This window comes from Penicillium pulvis (genome assembly GCF_028828015.1).
Source record: "Penicillium pulvis strain IBT 33274 chromosome Unknown contig_5_segment0_segment0, whole genome shotgun sequence".
In the NCBI taxonomy this organism is placed as follows: domain Eukaryota; kingdom Fungi; phylum Ascomycota; class Eurotiomycetes; order Eurotiales; family Aspergillaceae; genus Penicillium; species Penicillium pulvis.
This window is the reverse complement of record NW_026643078.1, coordinates 1960142-1980229: the sequence shown is the minus strand read 5'-3', so window position 1 is coordinate 1980229 and position 20088 is coordinate 1960142. Positions and strand designations below refer to the sequence as shown.

At 48.6% G+C, this 20088-nt stretch overlaps 10 protein-coding genes across 10 annotated transcripts; 4 read left to right on the top strand and 6 right to left on the bottom strand.

The window, feature by feature from the left end:
* Position 1: 1 nt before the first annotated feature.
* Positions 2-2600, bottom strand: N7503_007316 (uncharacterized protein; the record flags this gene model as incomplete). Its single annotated transcript, XM_057066863.1, has 2 exons — positions 2-1999; positions 2049-2600. The coding sequence occupies 2 exons, from the start codon at positions 2598-2600 to the stop codon at positions 2-4; spliced, it is 2550 nt and encodes an 849-aa protein (XP_056920544.1).
* Positions 2601-3012: 412 nt separating this feature from the next.
* On the top strand, positions 3013-3747 carry N7503_007315 (NAD(P)-dependent oxidoreductase; the record flags this gene model as incomplete). Its single annotated transcript, XM_057066862.1, has 1 exon — positions 3013-3747. One exon carries the CDS (start codon positions 3013-3015, stop codon positions 3745-3747), a length of 735 nt encoding a protein of 244 aa, XP_056920543.1.
* Positions 3748-4159: 412 nt separating this feature from the next.
* Positions 4160-5271, top strand: N7503_007314 (SCO family protein; the record flags this gene model as incomplete). The annotated part of the gene is made up of 3 exons (XM_057066861.1): positions 4160-4639; positions 4714-5038; positions 5094-5271. The coding sequence occupies 3 exons, from the start codon at positions 4160-4162 to the stop codon at positions 5213-5215; spliced, it is 927 nt and encodes a 308-aa protein (XP_056920542.1). The 3' UTR covers positions 5216-5271.
* A 212-nt stretch (positions 5272-5483) lies between these two features.
* On the bottom strand, positions 5484-6023 carry N7503_007313 (molybdopterin synthase catalytic subunit; the record flags this gene model as incomplete). Its single annotated transcript, XM_057066860.1, has 1 exon — positions 5484-6023. One exon carries the CDS (start codon positions 6021-6023, stop codon positions 5484-5486), a length of 540 nt encoding a protein of 179 aa, XP_056920541.1.
* A 311-nt stretch (positions 6024-6334) lies between these two features.
* N7503_007312 (glycoside hydrolase family 13 protein) lies at positions 6335-8205 on the bottom strand (the record flags this gene model as incomplete). Its single annotated transcript, XM_057066859.1, has 3 exons — positions 6335-6857; positions 6912-7671; positions 7731-8205. The coding sequence occupies 3 exons, from the start codon at positions 8203-8205 to the stop codon at positions 6335-6337; spliced, it is 1758 nt and encodes a 585-aa protein (XP_056920540.1).
* An 818-nt stretch (positions 8206-9023) lies between these two features.
* N7503_007311 (putative G-patch domain protein) lies at positions 9024-11584 on the top strand (the record flags this gene model as incomplete). Its single annotated transcript, XM_057066858.1, has 7 exons — positions 9024-9156; positions 9271-9545; positions 9645-9720; positions 9783-9976; positions 10028-10088; positions 10147-10493; positions 10559-11584. 7 exons carry the CDS (start codon positions 9024-9026, stop codon positions 11582-11584), a joined length of 2112 nt encoding a protein of 703 aa, XP_056920539.1.
* A 280-nt stretch (positions 11585-11864) lies between these two features.
* On the bottom strand, positions 11865-12470 carry N7503_007310 (uncharacterized protein; the record flags this gene model as incomplete). The annotated part of the gene is made up of 1 exon (XM_057066857.1): positions 11865-12470. The coding sequence occupies one exon, from the start codon at positions 12468-12470 to the stop codon at positions 11865-11867; it is 606 nt and encodes a 201-aa protein (XP_056920538.1).
* A 441-nt stretch (positions 12471-12911) lies between these two features.
* Positions 12912-14614, top strand: N7503_007309 (Zn(II)2Cys6 transcription factor domain-containing protein; the record flags this gene model as incomplete). Its single annotated transcript, XM_057066856.1, has 4 exons — positions 12912-12971; positions 13021-13623; positions 13678-13818; positions 13868-14614. The coding sequence occupies 4 exons, from the start codon at positions 12912-12914 to the stop codon at positions 14612-14614; spliced, it is 1551 nt and encodes a 516-aa protein (XP_056920537.1).
* Positions 14615-14888: 274 nt separating this feature from the next.
* Positions 14889-16328, bottom strand: N7503_007308 (putative oxalate/formate antiporter; the record flags this gene model as incomplete). Its single annotated transcript, XM_057066855.1, has 3 exons — positions 14889-15805; positions 15900-15992; positions 16049-16328. The coding sequence occupies 3 exons, from the start codon at positions 16326-16328 to the stop codon at positions 14889-14891; spliced, it is 1290 nt and encodes a 429-aa protein (XP_056920536.1).
* A 1022-nt stretch (positions 16329-17350) lies between these two features.
* N7503_007307 (DUF3433 domain-containing protein) lies at positions 17351-19905 on the bottom strand (the record flags this gene model as incomplete). Its single annotated transcript, XM_057066854.1, has 2 exons — positions 17351-19761; positions 19857-19905. The coding sequence occupies 2 exons, from the start codon at positions 19903-19905 to the stop codon at positions 17351-17353; spliced, it is 2460 nt and encodes an 819-aa protein (XP_056920535.1).
* Between the last annotated feature and the right edge of the window lie 183 nt (positions 19906-20088).

Here is a 20088-nt window from a genome sequence, read left to right as displayed (position 1 = left end):
CTTATAGTGACTGTCCAGATGTCCCAGCTTCATTGGGACCAAAGTTAAATTCCAATCCTTGAGCGCTTTCAACCCAATTATACCAGTCCACGTCGCTTCCATCAAGGTCCATGTTTATATCATTTGAATCCATGGCCAGGTTTGAAAAATCACCATCCGCCCACAGCCAAGGAATGATACTTGGATTGAGTTCCTGGCCGGATTGTTGCTCGCGAATATCGTGGGTGATGTCCTGTATTGGGCGGAATTTGTACGCAGATCCATCATCGTGATTTGAGGAGGTTGACCTCAACAAAGACGCATTTCCATCTGCCTGACAGCCTTGCATCTCACGGTAAGCCGGGTCCAAAGTGGGTTCTGGGCTGCGGTGAACCATATTTTGCAAGTGATCAGAAGATGATAACGGATGTACAGCTTCACCGGTATTATAGCTAGCCAAGTCTAGATTGGCTAGCAGCTGTCGCCATTTCTTCACGAAGACATCTGTCGCATCGTACTTTTCGGGGAAAGAGCCAGGGCTCGAAGGCTGTTGGATCTCCTTATCCTGCCTCTCAAGCTTCTCCACAGCAGCAGGATCATTTCTCAGTCGATTTAATTCAGACTCTCGATGTTGCTGGGCTTTGATTCTTAATCTTCGTAAGGGAACCCAGATGCGAAGATTTTTGCCCATGTGCGATTGAGTCGGAATCAGCCAGATACTGTGAAGGGCTACCCAAGCTCTCTCAACGATAGGCGACCATTCACGTCGCGAAATCTCAAGCAGGATGTATACTATAGCGTACCAGTGCGTGTATGTTTGAAAGACCCACCGCCATTGTCGACAAGCCGGCTCAGCATTCAATGCGTGATTATACTCGGCAACTTCAATCGCCGCAACTAGAAGCTTGTTCCTGATCTCCTCAGGGAGATCTTTTTCGTTTGGGGAACCGAAGAGCACAGGTACAAAGACCAGTAATGTCATTTTCCCGATTACAAGACGGGTGATAGCGACAGAAGCCCAGTACATGATGTTCGACTCCGAATCTGCGTGATATTGGAGGAAACCAACTTGAAGACGTTGATATATTTCATCCAGGAAACGGCTTTGTTCCTCCAGGCTGGTTGACTTCGAGATTTGAGTTACCATTTGTTTTGAGACATCGACAATTCCAAAGTTGACTCGTGTCAAAGACATTTCGGTCAAACCTTCGTGCTCAGGTGGCATATCTTTGGATTCGGGGCTGATGTCAGCGCTGTTAATATTGAGAGGCATTTTTGTATCGAAGCTGCCCAGAGCGATGGTGTAATCTGTTCCTTGATCTTCCGATGCTCTCACGTCGATCATGCAGAGACCCCACCAGACTCTTCGACGCATTTCGATTTCAAATGGGGTAAGATATCCAAAATTGGAGCCATCACGCTGCAAGCCAAGAGCAAGTGCCATGCGTATCACAATGCCTGTCATCATCCATACATATCTAGGGCTATCGTGTCGTCGAGCCAGAAGAAGGAAGTTAGCGAGGGATTGCACCAGAATTAGGTCTGGTGCGTTGAGAAAGTCGGCCTTAGCTAAGGCGTGTTCCAGGCCGAGACGATATTTGAGGTTCAAGTGTTGTTTTGAAACACCAAAATTTATCATGATGTCTTCCTCTTCCATGGATGTCACGGCGCTATAGTATATTGAGAACATCAAAGCTTCATTAGACGGCGTGAGTTTCGACATGTCGCCTCGTAGCCCACTAATCATCTTGCTGGTACTGGGCATATGGACGATCTGAGCAATACTATTCACGTTTTCTGAGAAGACGTTGAGCAAAAATGGTATTTGCGAAGGCAGTGGGTGGAATTCTCTAATGTCGGGAGTGGAAGGATTCAAATTGTGTCGAAATATGAATGCATGGCGGTCAGATGGTGTTCGTCCAAGCTCCTGGGTAGACGGAGTCTTTGAAGACATCTCGTCATCTGAGGACTCGCATCCTTCCATGGCGAGATTGCCAGTCTCCGTCTTTAATTCACCAATCTAGAAACCATCAGCAATTTATTCATCAGCATCATTGTTGCCGGCATACCTCATCATTAACCCATGACCAAAAACCACTGCCGACATAGCGACTTCGGTTGGCGTCATTAAGAGCCAACCTGCCAAACTTATTTGATACGCTACTCTGTCCTGCGAAAGATGTACTCCCCTGCAAACCAACTTCATTGTCGTGTGTGGAACTACCAGGGGAGTTGGACGACGCTGCCGAAGACTTAGCGGCTGCATGAGCCTGTTCCAACTGACCAGTCAGCTCTTTAACAAGACCTTCGAGATGGTGAAGTCTTTCCATGACTTCCCCAGTAACTGGGCGCTCAAGACGCCGGGCCCATCTCGGCGGGCGATCTCCAGACGGATAGATGCAGGCGATATTCCCGCGACGACAATTCGAACAAGGTGACAATTTATCGCACCGGACCTTCCGACTTCGGCAAATCACGCAGCTACGTGGGTTCGGCGCGCGTGCGGGCGCAGCTTTATTCTGGTCCTTGCTTACAGGGGAGCTCGCGCGTTTCTCGGCCTCTTGGGCCGAAGCAGCGCCACTCCCCGCAGCCGCTACATCTGACTGTCGCGGGTGTGACATTCTGGCCTTGGCGCGGTCACGCTTCCTTCATGGAAGTATCATTATGGAAATCTTAGTTCGCTCGGCAATTTGTCGCTGCCATCGTACTTCCCTAGTCATTTTCTTGAAGACGTGAGGGACCGCACTTCGTGCCATAAGCAGCCTCGCATCCAATCGGGTATAGTGTGGGTCCAAGTTTGGCAAGTGGAGCTTCTCATTGGACGCGAGAAAAGAGCGAGGTCATCTCACCCAATGGTCATTATACTCGGACGCTATTCGGCATGATGGCAGGGGAGTCATGAAGAAATGCATTATAAAAGCCATGGATCCAGCTCGGGCTATATGGTCTCACATCACAATAACATCGATCACTTTCCTCGATCACACCTAAATATATATCACCACCTCATTTCTCGACATCACAACCAAGACTATGAGTGCCAACACTAAGACAGTTGCCTTCCTCGGTGGTACCGTTGGCGTTGGTCTTTCAGCGCTCAAGCACACTCTTGCAGCTGGCCACCAATGCATCGCCCTTTGCCGCACTCCAGCCAAGCTCGCGGCATTGATTCCACTCGAATCAACACCCAACCTCAAGATTGTTGAAGGCAATGCACATGATCTCAGCGCAGTCATCAAATGTATCCAGGCCGACGATAGTGGAGAAAAGCTTGTTGACATAGTTGTCTCAACTATTGGTAGCAGACCCAAGGGTGGCATAGCTCCCGAAGATCCTCAATGTTGCAGAAATGGCGCGGCTATCATGGTCGAGGCCATCAACGATCTTCGAAACAACGGAGCTACTGGCAACCCGCATATTGTCACGTTCAGCACCACTGGTCTTTCCAAATTTGGACGTGATTACCCATGGGTGCTTTGGCCAATCTACGGATGGCTTCTCAAAGCTGCGCACGAAGACAAGGAGTTGATGGAGAAACGCTTCATGGAGAGCGGGCAGCCGTTCACAGTTGTGCGCGCTAGTCTGCTGAATGATGGTGTCACCAATAAAACTGTCAGGGTTGGCATTGAGGATCCGAAGACCGGACGCGAATCATTGAATATTGGGTACTTCATTTCTCGAGAAGACGCTGGAAAGTGGACTGCGGAGAATCTGGTCCTTAAGGAGGAAAGGAAATACCTCAACAAAATTGTGATGATTACGACTTGAAGGAAGGAATTCAATGCGCTGTGCTTCTGCTGCATAACAATTTCTTGTACTTAATTATTCGGAATTATTGGCACATTGTTTGTTCCAAGGTTGATTTATAATCGAAATAAACTCATACTTGATGTTTGTTTTACCAGTTGTTCCGCCACTACTAGTTTTGGCATACACTACCTGAAATACTGTGCTGTCTTCTTATGAAATCATTTAAAACTTACAGATTGAATCATAAATTGGTCACTGATATTACAAATCAGAGTCTCTTTCCTAAAGATATTCATCCACAACAGAAAACAGGTGCCTTTGTGCCTCAGGCACAAAGCTAGTCCCAATGGGGAACTGATCTGACGATTCTCAAGTTCACATCCGCAGCGGACCATTCAACCTTCCCCGACAAAACACCAATCTTACAACCATGGCCTCTTCAAAGCTGGCGACCGGCCTATTCAGCCGGGCTACCCGCCACCTGTCTACCATTGAGCCCATCCGATCCCAAAACATCCTCTCCGGCCTCCGAATCACCACCCAATCGCAATGCCGCGCCTACACCCAGTCGCAACGGCCCCGATGCACGCAGAACATTCAGAACATGCTCTCTGCCCGGAGTTGCAACCAATTCTCTACGAGTGCATTCCGTGCTAAGGGCAGGACCATGGGACAGATTAAGCAGCGCAACTCGACCGGACCCTTCTCATGGAAGGCCGCATTGCTATTCATCCTCACTGGCGCCGGTATGGTGATTTATTTCCGTGTTGAGAAGGCGCGATTGGAACGGAAGCGTATTGCGGAGATGAGCAAGGGTGTTGGCAAGCCCAAGGTTGGCGGTCCGTTTGTGCTGAAGGATTTGGATGGGAAGGAGTTTACTGCGGAGGATCTGAAGGGAAAATACAGCTTTGTGAGTTGGCCCGGATGTACAGCTGGCTGGAGAGCTAGCTTGAAGTAACCAGTACTCATTGTCTTCTTTTACAGGTCTACTTCGGTTTCACCCACTGCCCGGATATCTGCCCCGATGAGCTGGACAAGATGGCCGAGATCATCGAGAAAGTCAAGGAGTCCACCAAAGATGAGAAGCTCTTCTTGCCTGTCTTCATTACTTGTGACCCTGCCCGTGATACCCCTGAGGTTCTGCGTGCCTACCTCCAGGAGTTCCACCCCGGTATTGTTGGCTTGACTGGTACCTATGAGCAGGTCAAGAATGTCTGCAAGCAGTACCGTGTGTACTTCAGTACCCCCCGGGACGCCAAGCCTGGTGAGGATTACTTGGTTGACCACAGCATCTACTTCTATCTGATGGGTAAGATTGGCACGATATGATTATTAGGTGGTACAAAGGCTAACTATCCTGCTAGATCCCGATAATGACTTTGTCGAGTGTATTGGTCGACAGGATACCCCCGAGTCCGCGTCCAAGGTTATCTTGGAACACATCAACGACTGGAAGCGTGAGGGTCGGCCATTGAAGACTGAGTAACCGTGTCCTTATATGAAAACTGTACTATACTGTCAAATCTAAATACCCTGCTCATTGGATCCATCGATCGAGCATTGCCATGCTCTAAGCTCGCTGTTGTATAAACAAGGCAGTGGCTTCACTGCTTCGTATTCGGAGTAAATAATATACAGCATCAGTCTCGACACTTTTGGCATTAACTGAGTGCAGATCACTAGGCATAATTCATGGGAGACAGCTTCACTCAACATCCAACTCCAATTAATATCCAATTTCAATCACAAGCTCATCAAGAACCATCCCCAGAAACCAATTTCCCCTCCGCATCCCGATCAGCATTAGCTCTCCACTCCATCCCCCCATCAACAAACTCCTCTCTCTTCCAAATCTCCACCTTCTCCTTACAAGCCTCAAGCACCTCCTCTCCAGCCCTCCAAGCCGCACCCCGATGTCCCGCACTAATCGCAATAGCAATCGACGCCTCCCCAATCGGCACAACACCCATTCTATGCGCAATGCTCACGCCTATTAGCTGGTGTGTCTCGATAGCAGCTTCGGCGATAGCCGTCAGCGTTTTCAAAGCTAGAGGTGGGTAGCATGTGTAGCTGAGCTGCGAGACAGGGCGGTCTTCAAATGTGTCGCGTGTTGTGCCGAGAAATAGAACGTTCGCGCCGGCTTTTGGGGAAGATGTTTGTGCGAGGTAGGTGTTCACGTCGAGGGGTGTGTAGGTTAATGTTAGGTGGATGTTTTTTGTTGGGTTGTGCTGGGTACGGGGATACGTTGCAGGGTCCAGGTGGGCTGGCAGAGGATTCTGTTGTTCGGATGCCATTTTATCGGTATGTAGTCTGGTTTCTGGTCTTGTATCTGGGCCAGAGGACTCGATGCGCGATTTGGGACTCTGTGTCGATGTACTTTTTTCCTTTTGGGATGGAGGCTTATCGGGTGCGGGGAACGGTGGATAAGTGAGCTCCGATAGTGGCGGAGGACACCGAGATCCGCTTCTATGTAGATTTGACAGGGGATTGAAGTTTTGATTTTGATTTCTTGGATTGATACTGTGGAATCTTTATTTTTTGTAGAAGCTGGAACTGTCTATTCACATGGTGGTTCTCTATCTAGATGCTGTGCTCAGTTGCAAGTTCAGACCAGGAAGACAGCAGCCTCATATGGCCGCAGTGACCATTTCCCGCCAGTGAAGTGCTGGACAGCCTCGGCAGTATCATAATTGTCCAACAATACAGCCTTGACACCATCAATTCCATTGCTTGCGGCATCCCAGTCAATGGTCGTCTCGGTCCAATTGCACAAAACCAACGCCTTGTCATTTCCATACTGTCTGGTGTATGCAAAGACCTCTTGGTTCGGCTGGTCAATCAACACCCAGTCTCCGTATACGAATATATCGAGATATTTCTTACGGAGCCCGAGGACCTTGCCCCAGAAATGGTAGGTTGAGTTGGGGTCCTTTACTTCGTCTTCAGCGTTGATGGTCACGAAATCAGGATTGACGGACATCCAAGGCTTGACGTTAGGACCGGTGAATCCTCCATTGGGAGCAGAGGACCATTGGACCGGAGTGCGGCCATTATCACGAGACTTCTTCTGATACTCTGCAAGGGCACTTGCGTGGGCTTCGGTGTCATCGGGCCTTTCTTTCAGGATTCTGCGGAGGTTTAGTTCTCAAGTTTAATTCATGATAGAATAAGAAAGTACATACCTGTGCCAGTGGTTAAGGCAGTCAAGGTCCTTGTACTCTTCAATGCCCCAAGATTTGGGAACATTGCGCATTCCCAACTCTTGTCCCTGGTACACGAATGGTGTACCGGATTGCAGTGCCAGAGCGGTGGCCAACATCTTAGACGCGATAACACGTTTCCCTTCGCTAGCATGCACATAGCGATCGACGCACCGCGGCTGGTCGTGGTTCTCCCAGTAGAGGGCATTCCAGCCATCGTTAGCATACATGAAGGTCTGCCAACGCTGGAAGAAATCTTTCAAGTCCGTGAGCTTCCAGTTACCAGGCTCAAACTTATCATATGTGCCATGGTCGATGTCCACATGCTCAAAGTTGAAGATCATATTGATCTCATGGCGGTCAAACTGGACGGCCTTGAGAACTTCCTGCTCGTCCTTAACAAAAGGCATCTCGCCCACGCTGAAGGCATCATACTCTTGCAGAATTTTCCCGAGACCTTGGAGGTACTCGTGCAGCCGGGGTCCATTGGCGTACCATTTATCACCCCATTGCCACGGTGTACGAGGGTCCTTGACAGGTGCGTCGAGGAAGCGCTGATCTTTGCTGATGAAGTTGATCACATCCATTCGGAAACCGTCACAGCCTTTGTCCAGCCAGAATCTCATAATGTCGTGTACTGCATCGCGAACAGGTGGGTGCTCCCAGTTTAGATCCGGCTGTTCTGTCGCATAGAGGTGAAGGTAGTACTCTTCGGTGAGTTCATCCCACTGCCAAGCGCTCCCTGAAATGTTTTAAGCGTCAGTACAACCCCAATTTTTCATCTGCGGAGTAACAATATACCTTGGAAATGCGAGACCCAGTTGTTGGGAGGGTGACGGTTCCCCTGCTCATCATACCGAGCGGGCTTCCAGACATACCAATTGCGGTACTCATTGTCTTTGGAGCTTCGCGATTGCTTGAACCATTCATGCTGGTCGCTGCTATGATTCACAACTAGATCCATGAGGAGCTTCATCCCCCGATCATGGCAGCCCTGGATCAGCTTCTCCACGTCTGCGACCGTGCCGTACTCATCAGCAATGCTGTAGTAATCGGCAATGTCATAACCCATATCCACCTGTGGAGACTTGTAGGACGGGCACAGCCAGACAATATCAACGCCGATCTTTTTGATATAGTCAAGCTGTGAGATGATTCCAGGAATGTCTCCAATACCGTCATCGTTCGAGTCTTTGTAGGATGCGGGCCAGATCTGATAAACCGAGGACTCTTTCCACCAGGCTCGGTGATTTTGTGGTCTTGCGGGGGTAGCCATCGTGGAATAGATTTAATGGGAGGTATATGGAGGTCACTCAGTACCCAGAAAATGTATAAGTGTCCAACCGGGCCTTGGGGTTCCAGTTTTTATAGGTAAGGGTGGCATCTCATGGCTGATGCAAGTACCCACGCAGCTCCTCCCACCGCGGGGCACTGCGGAGAATCATCGGACTCTCTATGGTTGATATGCTTTGCCGATCCTCTGGTTCTGGTGGAGGTTCATTGACCCATATTTAGCGCCAAATCAATTCTCTTTTTGACTGCAGTTGCTGCCGTGTCCAAATCATACTCCTCAGCAATGGGTGGATCCCCCCACCGCTGGTACCGATGACGATGATGCAACACAAATGAGAGCTTTGACCTCATCTAGAATCGGCTGAAATGTGAAGCTAGAAAATGGGTTTCATATTCTCAAATATATAATTTGATTGTCACAGGTTAACATTTGACGAACATTCTTTACCTTCCAAGGTTGATAATCTCATTCCAAAAAGACGCCATTGGCAACTATATAGTCCCAGGATACGCTATGCCATGGCGCTGGTAGCCTACACACTGCATGTTTATTTATTTCGATATGGATACCAAGGATAGGTAGGCAAAAAAGTAGACACTGTCATGGCAGTTTTTTTAGGAATAGGAAAATACAGGCATCTATCACAGATAAAGCTGAAAACAAGTGTACGAGTACTTAAACAATGCAGGGCGGTGTATGCTTCTGCCGGATGCTATCGCGTATCAGCAGTAAGAGCTCCGAATCCCGTCAACTTCTGCAGACATCTGGATCATTCACACCCTCCCCCATGAGTGTAAATCATGGCGCATCCTTATACAGACGATAGCAGAGGCTTTAACGGTCCTCCAAACCGGTCTTACGCAGGTCGCGATGACCGCGATGAACGAGACGGTCGCATGTATGACGACTATTCGCGCTCACGATCGCCTGGCGGTATACACACCTCCCATGGAAATAATACCTGAGTCCCGGAATTCCACTGAAAGGCCGGGTGTTGTTTTTTGTTGAAAGATAACTGATGACATTGTTCCCGTCCTTGCTAAAAAGATCACTCTCGCAATCGCCGACCCGAATACCCCAATGACCCAGACACAGCACGCCAAAGCAACCGAGAGAGAGACTGGCGCCGATCTTCACGATCACCTCCACGAAGAGGTAGACAGTCATATCGAGATCGGGACCGCGAAGGTTACCAGTCACCAGAGTACAGTGGCAACCGTGGCTTGAGTCGCAGCCGTAGTCGACAAGGCCAGTCTCACTTTGGGCCGGAGAGCCGTGAGATCATGTTAGAGGGCTTCCCTGCCGACATGACAGAAAATGACGTGAGTGAAACATATATCTTGAGAATGACTCTGCCCGCTCTTCCTCGCTCATTTTGGTGAAATTCACGCCACTGACTATTGTTGGATTTGTTCCAATAGATTGAAACTGAGCTTCGCGATGCATACCATGTTGCTCAACTTGACGATATTCGAGTCATTCGAGATCGACAAACGAGTGCGTGACACAGATAAATTGTCCATCTATGTGCAGCATGCTTATCAATATGGGGTTTACAGAGGCGTCCAGGCAGCTAGGCTTTCTTCGATTCCACAGCATCCTTGACTCCAGGGATTTCCTAGAGACTAACCACCCATTCATCCATCTTTACGGTCCCACTGGTGAAAAGAGCACCAAAGTTCGCATCGCATACAGTCGCGAGAGAGAAGACCGAGTTCGCGCAAAAGCTGAAGGTGACTGGACTTGCAGAATGGTAAGCTTCATGCTCTCAAGCTAAGCCTCAGACTAACATCTAAATTTCTAGTGTGCTGTTGTGAATTTCTCTACACGCGCAAAATGCTTCCGGTGTAACGCGCCGCGGCCAGGTACGTGTTCATGGGTAAAATACTCGTATTATCTCGCATTAATGTTGACCATCATTAGAACTACCACTTGCTAGTGCTCCTGGGGTACCGCCAGCAAGACCCGTGAATAATGGCGATAATGACGCAGCCCCTGATAATCAGCCTTCACAGTTCTTGCTGTTTCGGGGACTGGAGCCATCAGTCACTGAAGAGCTTCTTGCTAAAGGTGTTGCGAAATTGTACCGACCAACTTCAGGAAATGACGGCAGCTCAGGAAATCAAAAGAAAGGAGCCAAGGTGGCTTCGACAACTGGTGATGCTAATTTAGGTGCTCGTGAGGGCTCTATCCGACGTGTCTTACTCGTTCGTGACCGTAAAACAAATGATAGCTGGCGGTATGGGTTCGCTGAATTTGCCAATGTGACAGTATGTCAACCTGCCCCGTCCGTATCTACTTACCCAGGCTTGCTCGCTCACACAACCCCTTCAAGGACGCACAAGCTGCTATCACTCGGTTGCATTCTTTCAACAAATTTACCATCTCCTCTCGACCTGTAATGGTCACCTACATCCACGCAGGTGTTTTTGTACCGGTTCTGGCCCCATCAGCCGCCACAAAAGGTTTCACCTTCAGTCCTCTGAACAATCCGGCGTTGAAGCTCATGTACTGGGATGACAACGCTTACGTGACTGAACTCCAAGTCTCAAGTGAAGAGATCGGATCCAAAAGTGAAAAGCCTACTGGGAACCAAGAGGGATCTAAGGCAATCAAGGAGACGGAAAAATCCAAGAAGCGAAAGGCGGAAGCCGCGGATATGGAAAAAGCGAAGAAATTGGCAATGCCCAGTCAACTCCAATTCTGGAGCAATCGCCATGCTGAACTCCATGGCATTCCCAAGGACGATGGGGCCCTACCTGAAAATAGTTTGGAGCATGGCGGTATCCCTGTTTCTGAAGCCCCGCCCACTCAATCATACGCAGACCCAAATCGGAACTGCTGCTATCTTTGCATGACCGAGTTCAAGTCGGCAGCCGACGTCAACCGGCACGAGCGGCTTAGTCAACTTCACCGGCAAAACCTCCAGGACGAAGATCGCAAAACACGCGCCATAGCAAAGCTAGTCAAACACGGAATCCTGCAGCAATCATCTGCAGAATATCGGGATCGTGCAAGAGAACGTCGCAAGACCTACGGACCAGGGAAGGCTGGCGCTCAACCGAAACCAGCCGCGCCAAAGAAAGAGGAAGAACCTCCGGTGCAGTCCACTTCAAAGGGTGCCTCTCTTCTCAGCAAGATGGGGTGGTCGGAAGGCTCTGGTCTGGGTGCTCAAGGAACTGGCGTTACGGCCCCAATTGCCACGGAGGTCTATGCACAAGGTGTTGGGCTAGGAGCACAAGGCGGCAAACTAGGTGACGCAGCAGAGGAAGCAGGACGGAATACTCGAGGTCGTTACGATGAGTTCCTGGCAAAGACCAAGGAAACTGCTCGTCAACGATATGATCAGATGAACAAGTGAAGATTTATCAGGATCGCTTCAGAGTTCGCGTTGTAGTATTGATAGTTTACCAAAGTGATATCCCAAATTCAAATTGTCACAGATGTGACATACAGTTTAATGAAGCCCTATTCAAGGTTCATCATGATGCTGCAACTGGCAACGCCATGCCCATGCGACTATGCAGGCATATCAGAAAAAATGGATAATGTACAAGAGAAGTGTGGTATCGTATAGAAATGAAAAGAGTAGAGTGTATCCAAGACATGCCAAGCAAGTCTCCTTATCCGGCTTGCGCAACTTATTCGCTCTTCTCGCCGGCCACGGGCTGCTGCTGCTTCTTCGCGCGCTCCTTCTCCAACTGCTTCGTGAACCGATCACCAAGCAAATTGGTCACCCACTCGGTGACTTCCTGCTCAAGCTGTTCATCCGACTTGCCAGTTTCATCAATGTCACCTGACATCGCAACTTTCATGAATCGTCGCGCATCGTCAAGCCCATTGATATCGAGGGCATACATGGCCGCACCAGTGGTCATCATGCCGAACGAGAAAACGTTGAGCGAAGCCAGACTGAGAGCTTCAAAAGCCTCACCTGCACCATTGACCTTCGGTTGAAAGTATAATGAGCTGGAATAGAAAGGAGGAATGCAGTCAAGGCGTTTCTTTATGCTCGCGCGGCGCGTGACCCAGACAGAGAGCGAGAAAAAGGCTACTCCGCCGAGGAAAAGTTTGAGGTTTCTGTTGTTGGGTGGTGTGGATTGCTGCGCTAATTGTGATGATTCAGACGGTGAAGGAACTGATTGAGGTAGTTGTGTTTGGCTCGGGCTTTGGGAGGATGTCTCTTGTGGGTTTGGAGCGTTGGAGTCGGAATTGGAGCTGGAGCCCCAGCCAAAGAGGGAGACCATCGCTGAATGTGAGGGGGAGATGATCCAAGGAAAGTGACCTTTCTGTATTTTCAAATTGCCGCCTTTCTCCTCTTTCAGAAGCGAATTAGGTCAGAGCAGGGGAGATTGAGCGTTCGGATATTTGGAGAAAGCATAATACTGACAGATGAATCTGCGGAGGCGGAGCAATAATGCAGATCGGTCACGTGGCGACGCGGCTTACGGACGAAATGATTCGGCCGACCATGAACTCGCTTCTGTGATTGACCTGGATACATTGGGGATCGGTGTTTATCATCATTTCCCTTTTCATATGGCTGCTCTATCAGGATCAATAGCGTTTCTCGCTGGCATGGATCAAATTTGAGTGTATAGATCCCCGCCTGATGTTGCGCACTAGCCAATTCGACCGATAACCGCTATCGCCTCAAGCCCGCTCTATTCAATCTCCCGATTAACGCCATGGTGTATCAAGGGAAGCCCAGTACTGGATGTAAAAATTGCCGAACGCGGCGTATTAAAGTAAGTTTCATACTATTCCACTAGAAATGAATACAACTAAACTTCTAAGTGTGATGAAACTCGGCCCCACTGCAAAGCATGCGTGAGAACCGGCCGAGACTGTCCGGGGTATTTGCATCCCTTTGATGTGATGCTGAGAGATCATACCTACTCTTTCACCAAAAAACCAGCGTCATCCGCGGTGTCCCCGAGCTCGAGTAGCAAATCCACATCAAGTAAAGACGAAGATGCGAACTCAGAAGTATCATTGGTGAAATCGCCCGAGTCTGCAGTATCAGCGAGATCCAACAGCTCCTGGCCTGTATATCTGCATCCTCTTGTCGATCTCTACCAGCCCTTGGAAGACACAGTGATCCCACTTTTCTTCAACTCTTACCTTTATCTACCCAAAGACCCCCACATTCGTAATGGCTTTATGGAGATTTTGCCTGAGATGTATTCCAACGCTGCTATTGGCTCTCCCCTACATACCAGCACATTAGCTGTCGCTTATTTCACTGTGGCAGCTTGGACGGGACAAGACTCATTAGTTCGTGCTTCGCAACGATATTTCACACAAACTTTACCAAAGATTAGGGAGACCTTACTGTCGAATGATGACAACGAATATGATCGCGTTCTGATGTCAATTCTTATGTTGTCACTTTACGAGGTATGTGTCTCTGTCTCACTGGCTTTGATCTGCCTTCACTGACTGAATAACAAGGAATTTACGGCCTTGAAAGACTGGGAAAACCCAGTAAAAGCCCATTTGAAAGGCGCCATAGCACTGGTCAATAGTCGGAGACCCGAAAAGGTTCAAGATAATTCATCATCCACTCTCCATAATGCTGTTCAAGCTCAGATTGTATGTTCACCAACCAATATTTAATCATTCTTCTAATCCAATTCGATAGATCAAAACTAGCCGTGGCCTGGACACTCCGATGGTCCCAATACCTGAAGTCTGGCCACTCGCCCCACCAAAAGCACCTCCCTCTCCTCGCGTCTTTCTTTCCACAGCAGCTTCGGAAATTGTGAGCCTGCGCAAATCATGGGAGAAACTAAATATCGAGGAACCCAATGAGACCGAAATCACATCAGTCCTGAACAGAGCAACACAGATAGACATTAACCTTACTTCGTGGACATACTGGATTCCAGAAAACTGGAATCCCGTTGCCGCAAGCATAATACCTCAATCTGTCTGTGACGCTGGGCTCTATCTCCAACACTGCGATTGCTACTCAGATATGTGGATAGCTTCCACATGGAATACCTACCGCGATTGTCGGATCCTGGTACAAAGTATCATGCTCAACTGTCTCCGTCTATTGCCCGCCCACGACCCCGATGGAATCAAATCAGCCGCAATCCAATCAACTATCAACAAGATGGCCGATGGAATTTGTGCATCTGTTCCCTATTACTTGGGCAGTCAGTTGGAATCTATACGTCTAAAACAGGGTCAAGTTACGTACCCCTTTGCGGAGACACGACCAGTTACCACCACACACAAACAGTCGGCCCCCTTGATGGGTCCTTGGCACATAATGCTATTTTTACGAAATCTCCTGACTTCGGACCTGCATTTGCCACCGGAGCAGACCAGTTGGGTGGAAGAGCAGGTCAATCGAGTTATGGTCATTTACTTTCAGCGGTAAAAGATTACTGGCTTATGGCTATTGTCGTATCTACTCTTCGGCATTTTCCCAACTCAGCGATTACGTATAGATGTAATTCCTGTTCACGTATATAATGAGCTACATTACTACAAATCCAGTAGTCACATAGACATATTTACCTATTTGCAGTATCAAATGTCTCATTACCACTTCAATAATCTAAGTCTTTCACAACATGGCACACTGTTATATACTAACTTTTAGATTCTTATGATCTGCATGGATGTTATTACTTCAACTCACATTACATATCCTAAAACTTCGTTCCGAAAGACCATCCTCTGCAGATGCCGCGGGAAACAACGAATGCAATGAAGGACGAAATATATAGAGCACCTCCAAAGATGATAAGCCCATAGTACTCTCCATGATTGTGTTGCTGTACTGTCCCGGCGATTGGAATAGCAATGAGAGTACCAAAGCTGACAAGCGTCCAAGTAGTTCCAACTCTCTTCCCATAATCTTCAATCTCACAAACCTGCGAAATACAAACAGGAGCAAGGCTGATAGCTGCTCCGCTCCAAAAGCCAAATAGGACGGCATAGCTTATCACTATTCCTAGGTTATCAGGGGCCACCAAGTCTCCATAGAGCCAGAGAATGAATGTAAACAAAGAACACATTAAACAATTCACGCTCATAACGTTGAATCGGCCTAATCGGTCGGCCGCCAGACCTGGTAGGAAACGCCCAAACACAGCACCAAGATTGAGGAAGACAAGAACTGCATATGACATCTCTTCACTAAACCCAGCATCAAGGGCGTAAGAAGTGATGTATGTGATTGGTACAAAAACAGCAAACTCGACCAGAAACACACCTAGTGATGCTGACCCATACTTCAGATCCAGAAGAGCTTTCAGATCTAGGAAGGTAGCAGCTTTCTTTTGAGGAAGCCGAGTCCGGACAGTGAGACAAGCAACAGAGCACAGAGCTGCACAAATCAGAGCAATAATGCGAATGGACCAGGCAAAGCCGATTCGAGGGGCCACAAACATAATAATTAGAGGGAATATTGCACCTCCTAAGCCCCCAGCCGTGCAAGCAACGCCAGTTGCCCAGCCGCGTCGAATGTTGAACCAGTGACCAACAGCCGCAACCGGCGGCGTGAAAAGCGTGCTGGCTGATATCCCTCCAAGTACACTGAAGGAAAGGAAAATTTGATAATACTCTATAATAGTTAGCGATTATCAGCAGCGTGCGCGTAGTTTGATTATGAGGGTATGGGATGGAGACAATAAATTAGCTAACTGTTAAGAACACACCTTGGCTGAAACTTAAAAAGATTAATGAGAGTACTAATCCAACCGAGCCTGGAAGAATCACGTAAAGCGGTCCGTGGGAATCGAGAATGGCACCTGGAACGATTAGTATCACGGTTTTTCGTACATTAATTGGCTATAGCCATTCTTACCAAACTGCGCGCCTCCTAAAAATAGGAAAAATGCGTAGGACCCAAATATCCAGCCGATACTTGATTCCGAGTATGCCTTCAATTGATGGGTGCTTAACCAAGCTTGTAGAGTTCCCAGACTGTTCAAAAGTCCCATGGAGGGAATCATGGCGCACCAAGCTCCTAAGACAACAAGCCATGCTTTAGTACCTCCCTCTGGATACTCGCCATCGTTTGGGCTTGCGGGCGTGTCTCGTATACAATTAGGCTCGTGGCTTTCAAAAAATCGCAAGCCTTGCATTTTGAACCGATTCAATGAACGATTTAGGAGGGATTAGACGGCTAGAGGCGATAATAAGGTAGCCTGAGAACGATTTCCTCGAATAGCTTTAAGGTCTGGGAGCCAAGGCTTGACTCATTTCTATTCCATTACAAAGGGAATTGTCGCCGCATGTTTCCAAATAGAATCTCCAATTTGGAGATAGAATGCTTTGCTTATCATTTTTCGGTCCCATTGTCGGGTTGCCGATAGTGACTAACTCATAGCGGAAGTTAGTCGGTGTGGGGCAGAGTTTGTATGATAACAAAATCAATACTTTTCCACAAGGAGAAGTTGTCTGACGTGGGTCCAGGCAAGAAAGATCTGACTTCCACGTTTCCAAACAAGCAGTCATCCCTGTGTTTGGCTTGTTTGCTGGTCCAGCGGTCTACAAACCCTGGAGACCTTACGAGTCTAACACAGAAGCTATTTTTACTGTCATTTACATAAGAGCCGAAGCGCCACTTAACCTGAATTATAGCCCACCCACTCGTCCAAGGGCGATGTCGCAGTCTAATAGCTACAATAAAGCGTTATCTCGTATACATACATGAGTTCAATGCGGTGGTGCAATGTCCTGGAAATGCTTAAGATAACGTTTTCTCTGAATAACAGTTACCACGCTACATTGACGAACGGCGGATCCCACAGGGCGGCTTCCTCCAGGAAATCTTGTACATAGGATGCCAGGAATAGCTTTAGGTAATATCTAAATACTGCATTTAAATTCTGCTCTAGGTCATTAATCTATCTGCCATGCGCACATGTGCAGCATCAAAAGTCCGAGACGTAAAACAAGTTTACAAATGCAAGAGCGCCGAGAATGCTATCCAAAGCCAAAAAAAAGAACGAGAACAAGAAAAACACGCTCAAACGTATACATGAACTAAAAACATCAAAACAGATATAATAATGCAACATAACAGGGGTTTTGAATCATTCGCTCATAACGGAAATGCAAATCATGGCAACATCAAAAAGGCGCAGAAAAACATAAAACAAAATCATTTCATCGAACCGGTCGTAATCAACATATCAGTACGACCAGGTCTCGTAAAGCGATCGATGCCAAGATGCTCTTTTCCGTCGCGACCAACATAGATCCCAAATCCATACATGGGTCGCAGACGTTCCGAAGGCGGTGCAACAATGAGCCGAGTAACGAGATCAGTTTTACTCCTTGGCTCACGAAGTAACTTGTCAGCCAAAAGGGGCGATTGATAAAGAAAGCTCATCAGATCAGAGAGGGTAGCAATATCGTGAGGAAGATAGCGCTGACGACCGGGCCAGACCGCCAAGAAAGACACAGCGTATACAGCACAGAATGCAATCAGGGCGTAGTAAGCTGGCATCAGGGCTGAAATGCGGACATCGTTGTCGGATGGATACCAAAGTGCAATGAAGATACCACCGGCGATGATTGGGATGGCAATGGAAATTAGGCTCATGAAGGATAGCCAGGCAACTTTCCAGTGGCTGTTGATGATTGCTTGCATGGTTGCTTGGATGGGGAGGGCTGAGGGGTAGGCGAGAAGGATGCTTTTGTCTGCGGCGGCGCCGTGTGGGGAGGAAAGCTCGACGAATGGTTGAAGGGCGCGGAAGTAGAGGTCGATTGGTTGTAAGGCGAGGAAGAGGAAGTTGCCAATGAGGGCGGGGACAAAGCTATATAGGAAGTTGGAGGCGGAAAATGCGCTTGTCGAGGGTAGGGTTGGGAGTTTGGGGGGGAAGCCTCCTTTGATGGCGTTGTTGACGAAGCTGACGGTGACGAATGCGATGAATAGGGCGAAAACGATGATAACCCAGGTAATCACAGCGGCCTGGCGCAGGAACCAGGGTGTCCAGCGGTACCGAGCAGCAGGGGAATATAGGTAGTCGTTTGAACTGCCATTGTGCTCGAGGTCGAAACGAACCTTGGTCATCCCATGAGGCTGCCTTTCTCGGGTTTTCTCTGTCTGGTGCAGCGAGCGAGTGCGGATTGGTGCGTCAACTTCACCGACACCATAGAAGATCTCGGGCTTCATGGACAGCTTCCAGTAGCCCAAACGAAGAACTCGGGAGTCGAGGGTTTCTCTAACTCTTGGAACAGTCTCAGAGTGCTCATAGTCGTGAAGAACGTTAGACCTTTGGATGATCGAGATAAGATCCGCCAGGCAAACTGGGTCCCACATTAAACCGGTCCATCCTCGAACAAATCTGAGCAAGATGAGCAGTAGACCGATCGTCAGAAGCCCGTAGGATCCAACAAGAGTCCAGCCCACACTCTGCACAGAAGTCCACTTCCAGACTCCTTGGCCATCAATAGTGTAGTACTTGGCTTGGAAGAGACAGCTGATAAGGGGGATGGAGAAGAAGTTCGACAGCCAGATAGTAAACAAAGCGAAACCAAAAAGAGGCTCGCCATGTCGAAAGTGTGAGAAGTCGGGGAAAATGAAGTTTCGAGGAATAATGGGCAATCCCTGTAAAACATTTCCCTTCTTCCTCTCCGCAGCCAAAATAGCAAAAGGCGCTACGCGGTAAACTGCAGCCTGGATCACAAAAGTCCAAATGATGATAGGCGCAGCCAGAACTTGTGGAACAAATTGCATCACAAAATACCGGCCGCCGCCCTTACCATCGTACTCCCAAATTCCCTTGTGTCGATGGGACCAGATATTGCAAAACACTATCCCGGCAATCATGAGGCAACACGACAAGATAGCCAAAAGCAAAGCCCATGACCGAAGGACAATGGGCAGGTAATCAAGAGCAGGGTACATGAGACTCTTCTCTGGAGGATCAACAGCCACAAAAGACTCGGGATCAATAGAATCTGGTCTTTGCGGCAGGGCCTGGGGTGATGGCGACTTATACTTTGGTCGTTGAGGTGTTTCAGTGTATCGAATGGGTGTTCTAGTGCGAGTGAAATACCCAAGTCCTGCATCCCAGACTAAGCGATCAGCCGGATACTCGTCTCTGTCAGTTGAGATCGAGTCTTGTCGGGCTACTCCGCTAACCTCCTCGTCGCGGGTAAGTTGGTTGAGTGCGAATTGGACATATGGTGTGTCATCCATCCCGGGTGTTGGTGCAGGGCCGGCATATTCGTCACTTCTGGGTACACGACGAACAGTTTCATCGGACTTGGGGCTGATACGAGCGACTCTGTCTTCCCCAAAGCGAACTGTGCTTTCTGTTGGCGGACGTGGGGAGTGTGGGTCCTGAGCAGGTTGCGCTAGGTGGTTTAGCTCTTCAACAACTGCGCCCCGTGTCCGTGGCGCCGTCGGCGAAGACGCCTGAGACGATGGACGAGAGTCTGGAGTGGCGTAGCGCATTGCAGTGACACGACTTTCTTCACTTGTCCGTTCTGAGAAAGAATAGTAATCGTCTGATGCAGCGACGGACTGTGCTGAATTTGTTCGGTAGACTTGAGGTTTGCTTGCTGGGAGGTAGTCAGTACATATAGATTTCAAACCAAGCACTCGAGGCTATCCCAAGTCCTCATATTTAAAATGGGACTCAATGGATTATTCGTACAGTTGACGTTTCGTAGACTAAAGTTTCGTGGACCGGGGGTATTCGACATGTCGGTCGCGGCAATGATTCCACTCACAAGGTATTTAATCGAGAAGCATTCCAATGGATGTCCAAGTCAGTAATGATCTGGAAATCTCTGAAGGTGCAACCGAGTGGGCTTTTGTTTGGCTGTCAGTCTTGCGGTGGACATCTCCCAGCCTCCCCCAGCCACCACGCAACCTGACTCCAACAG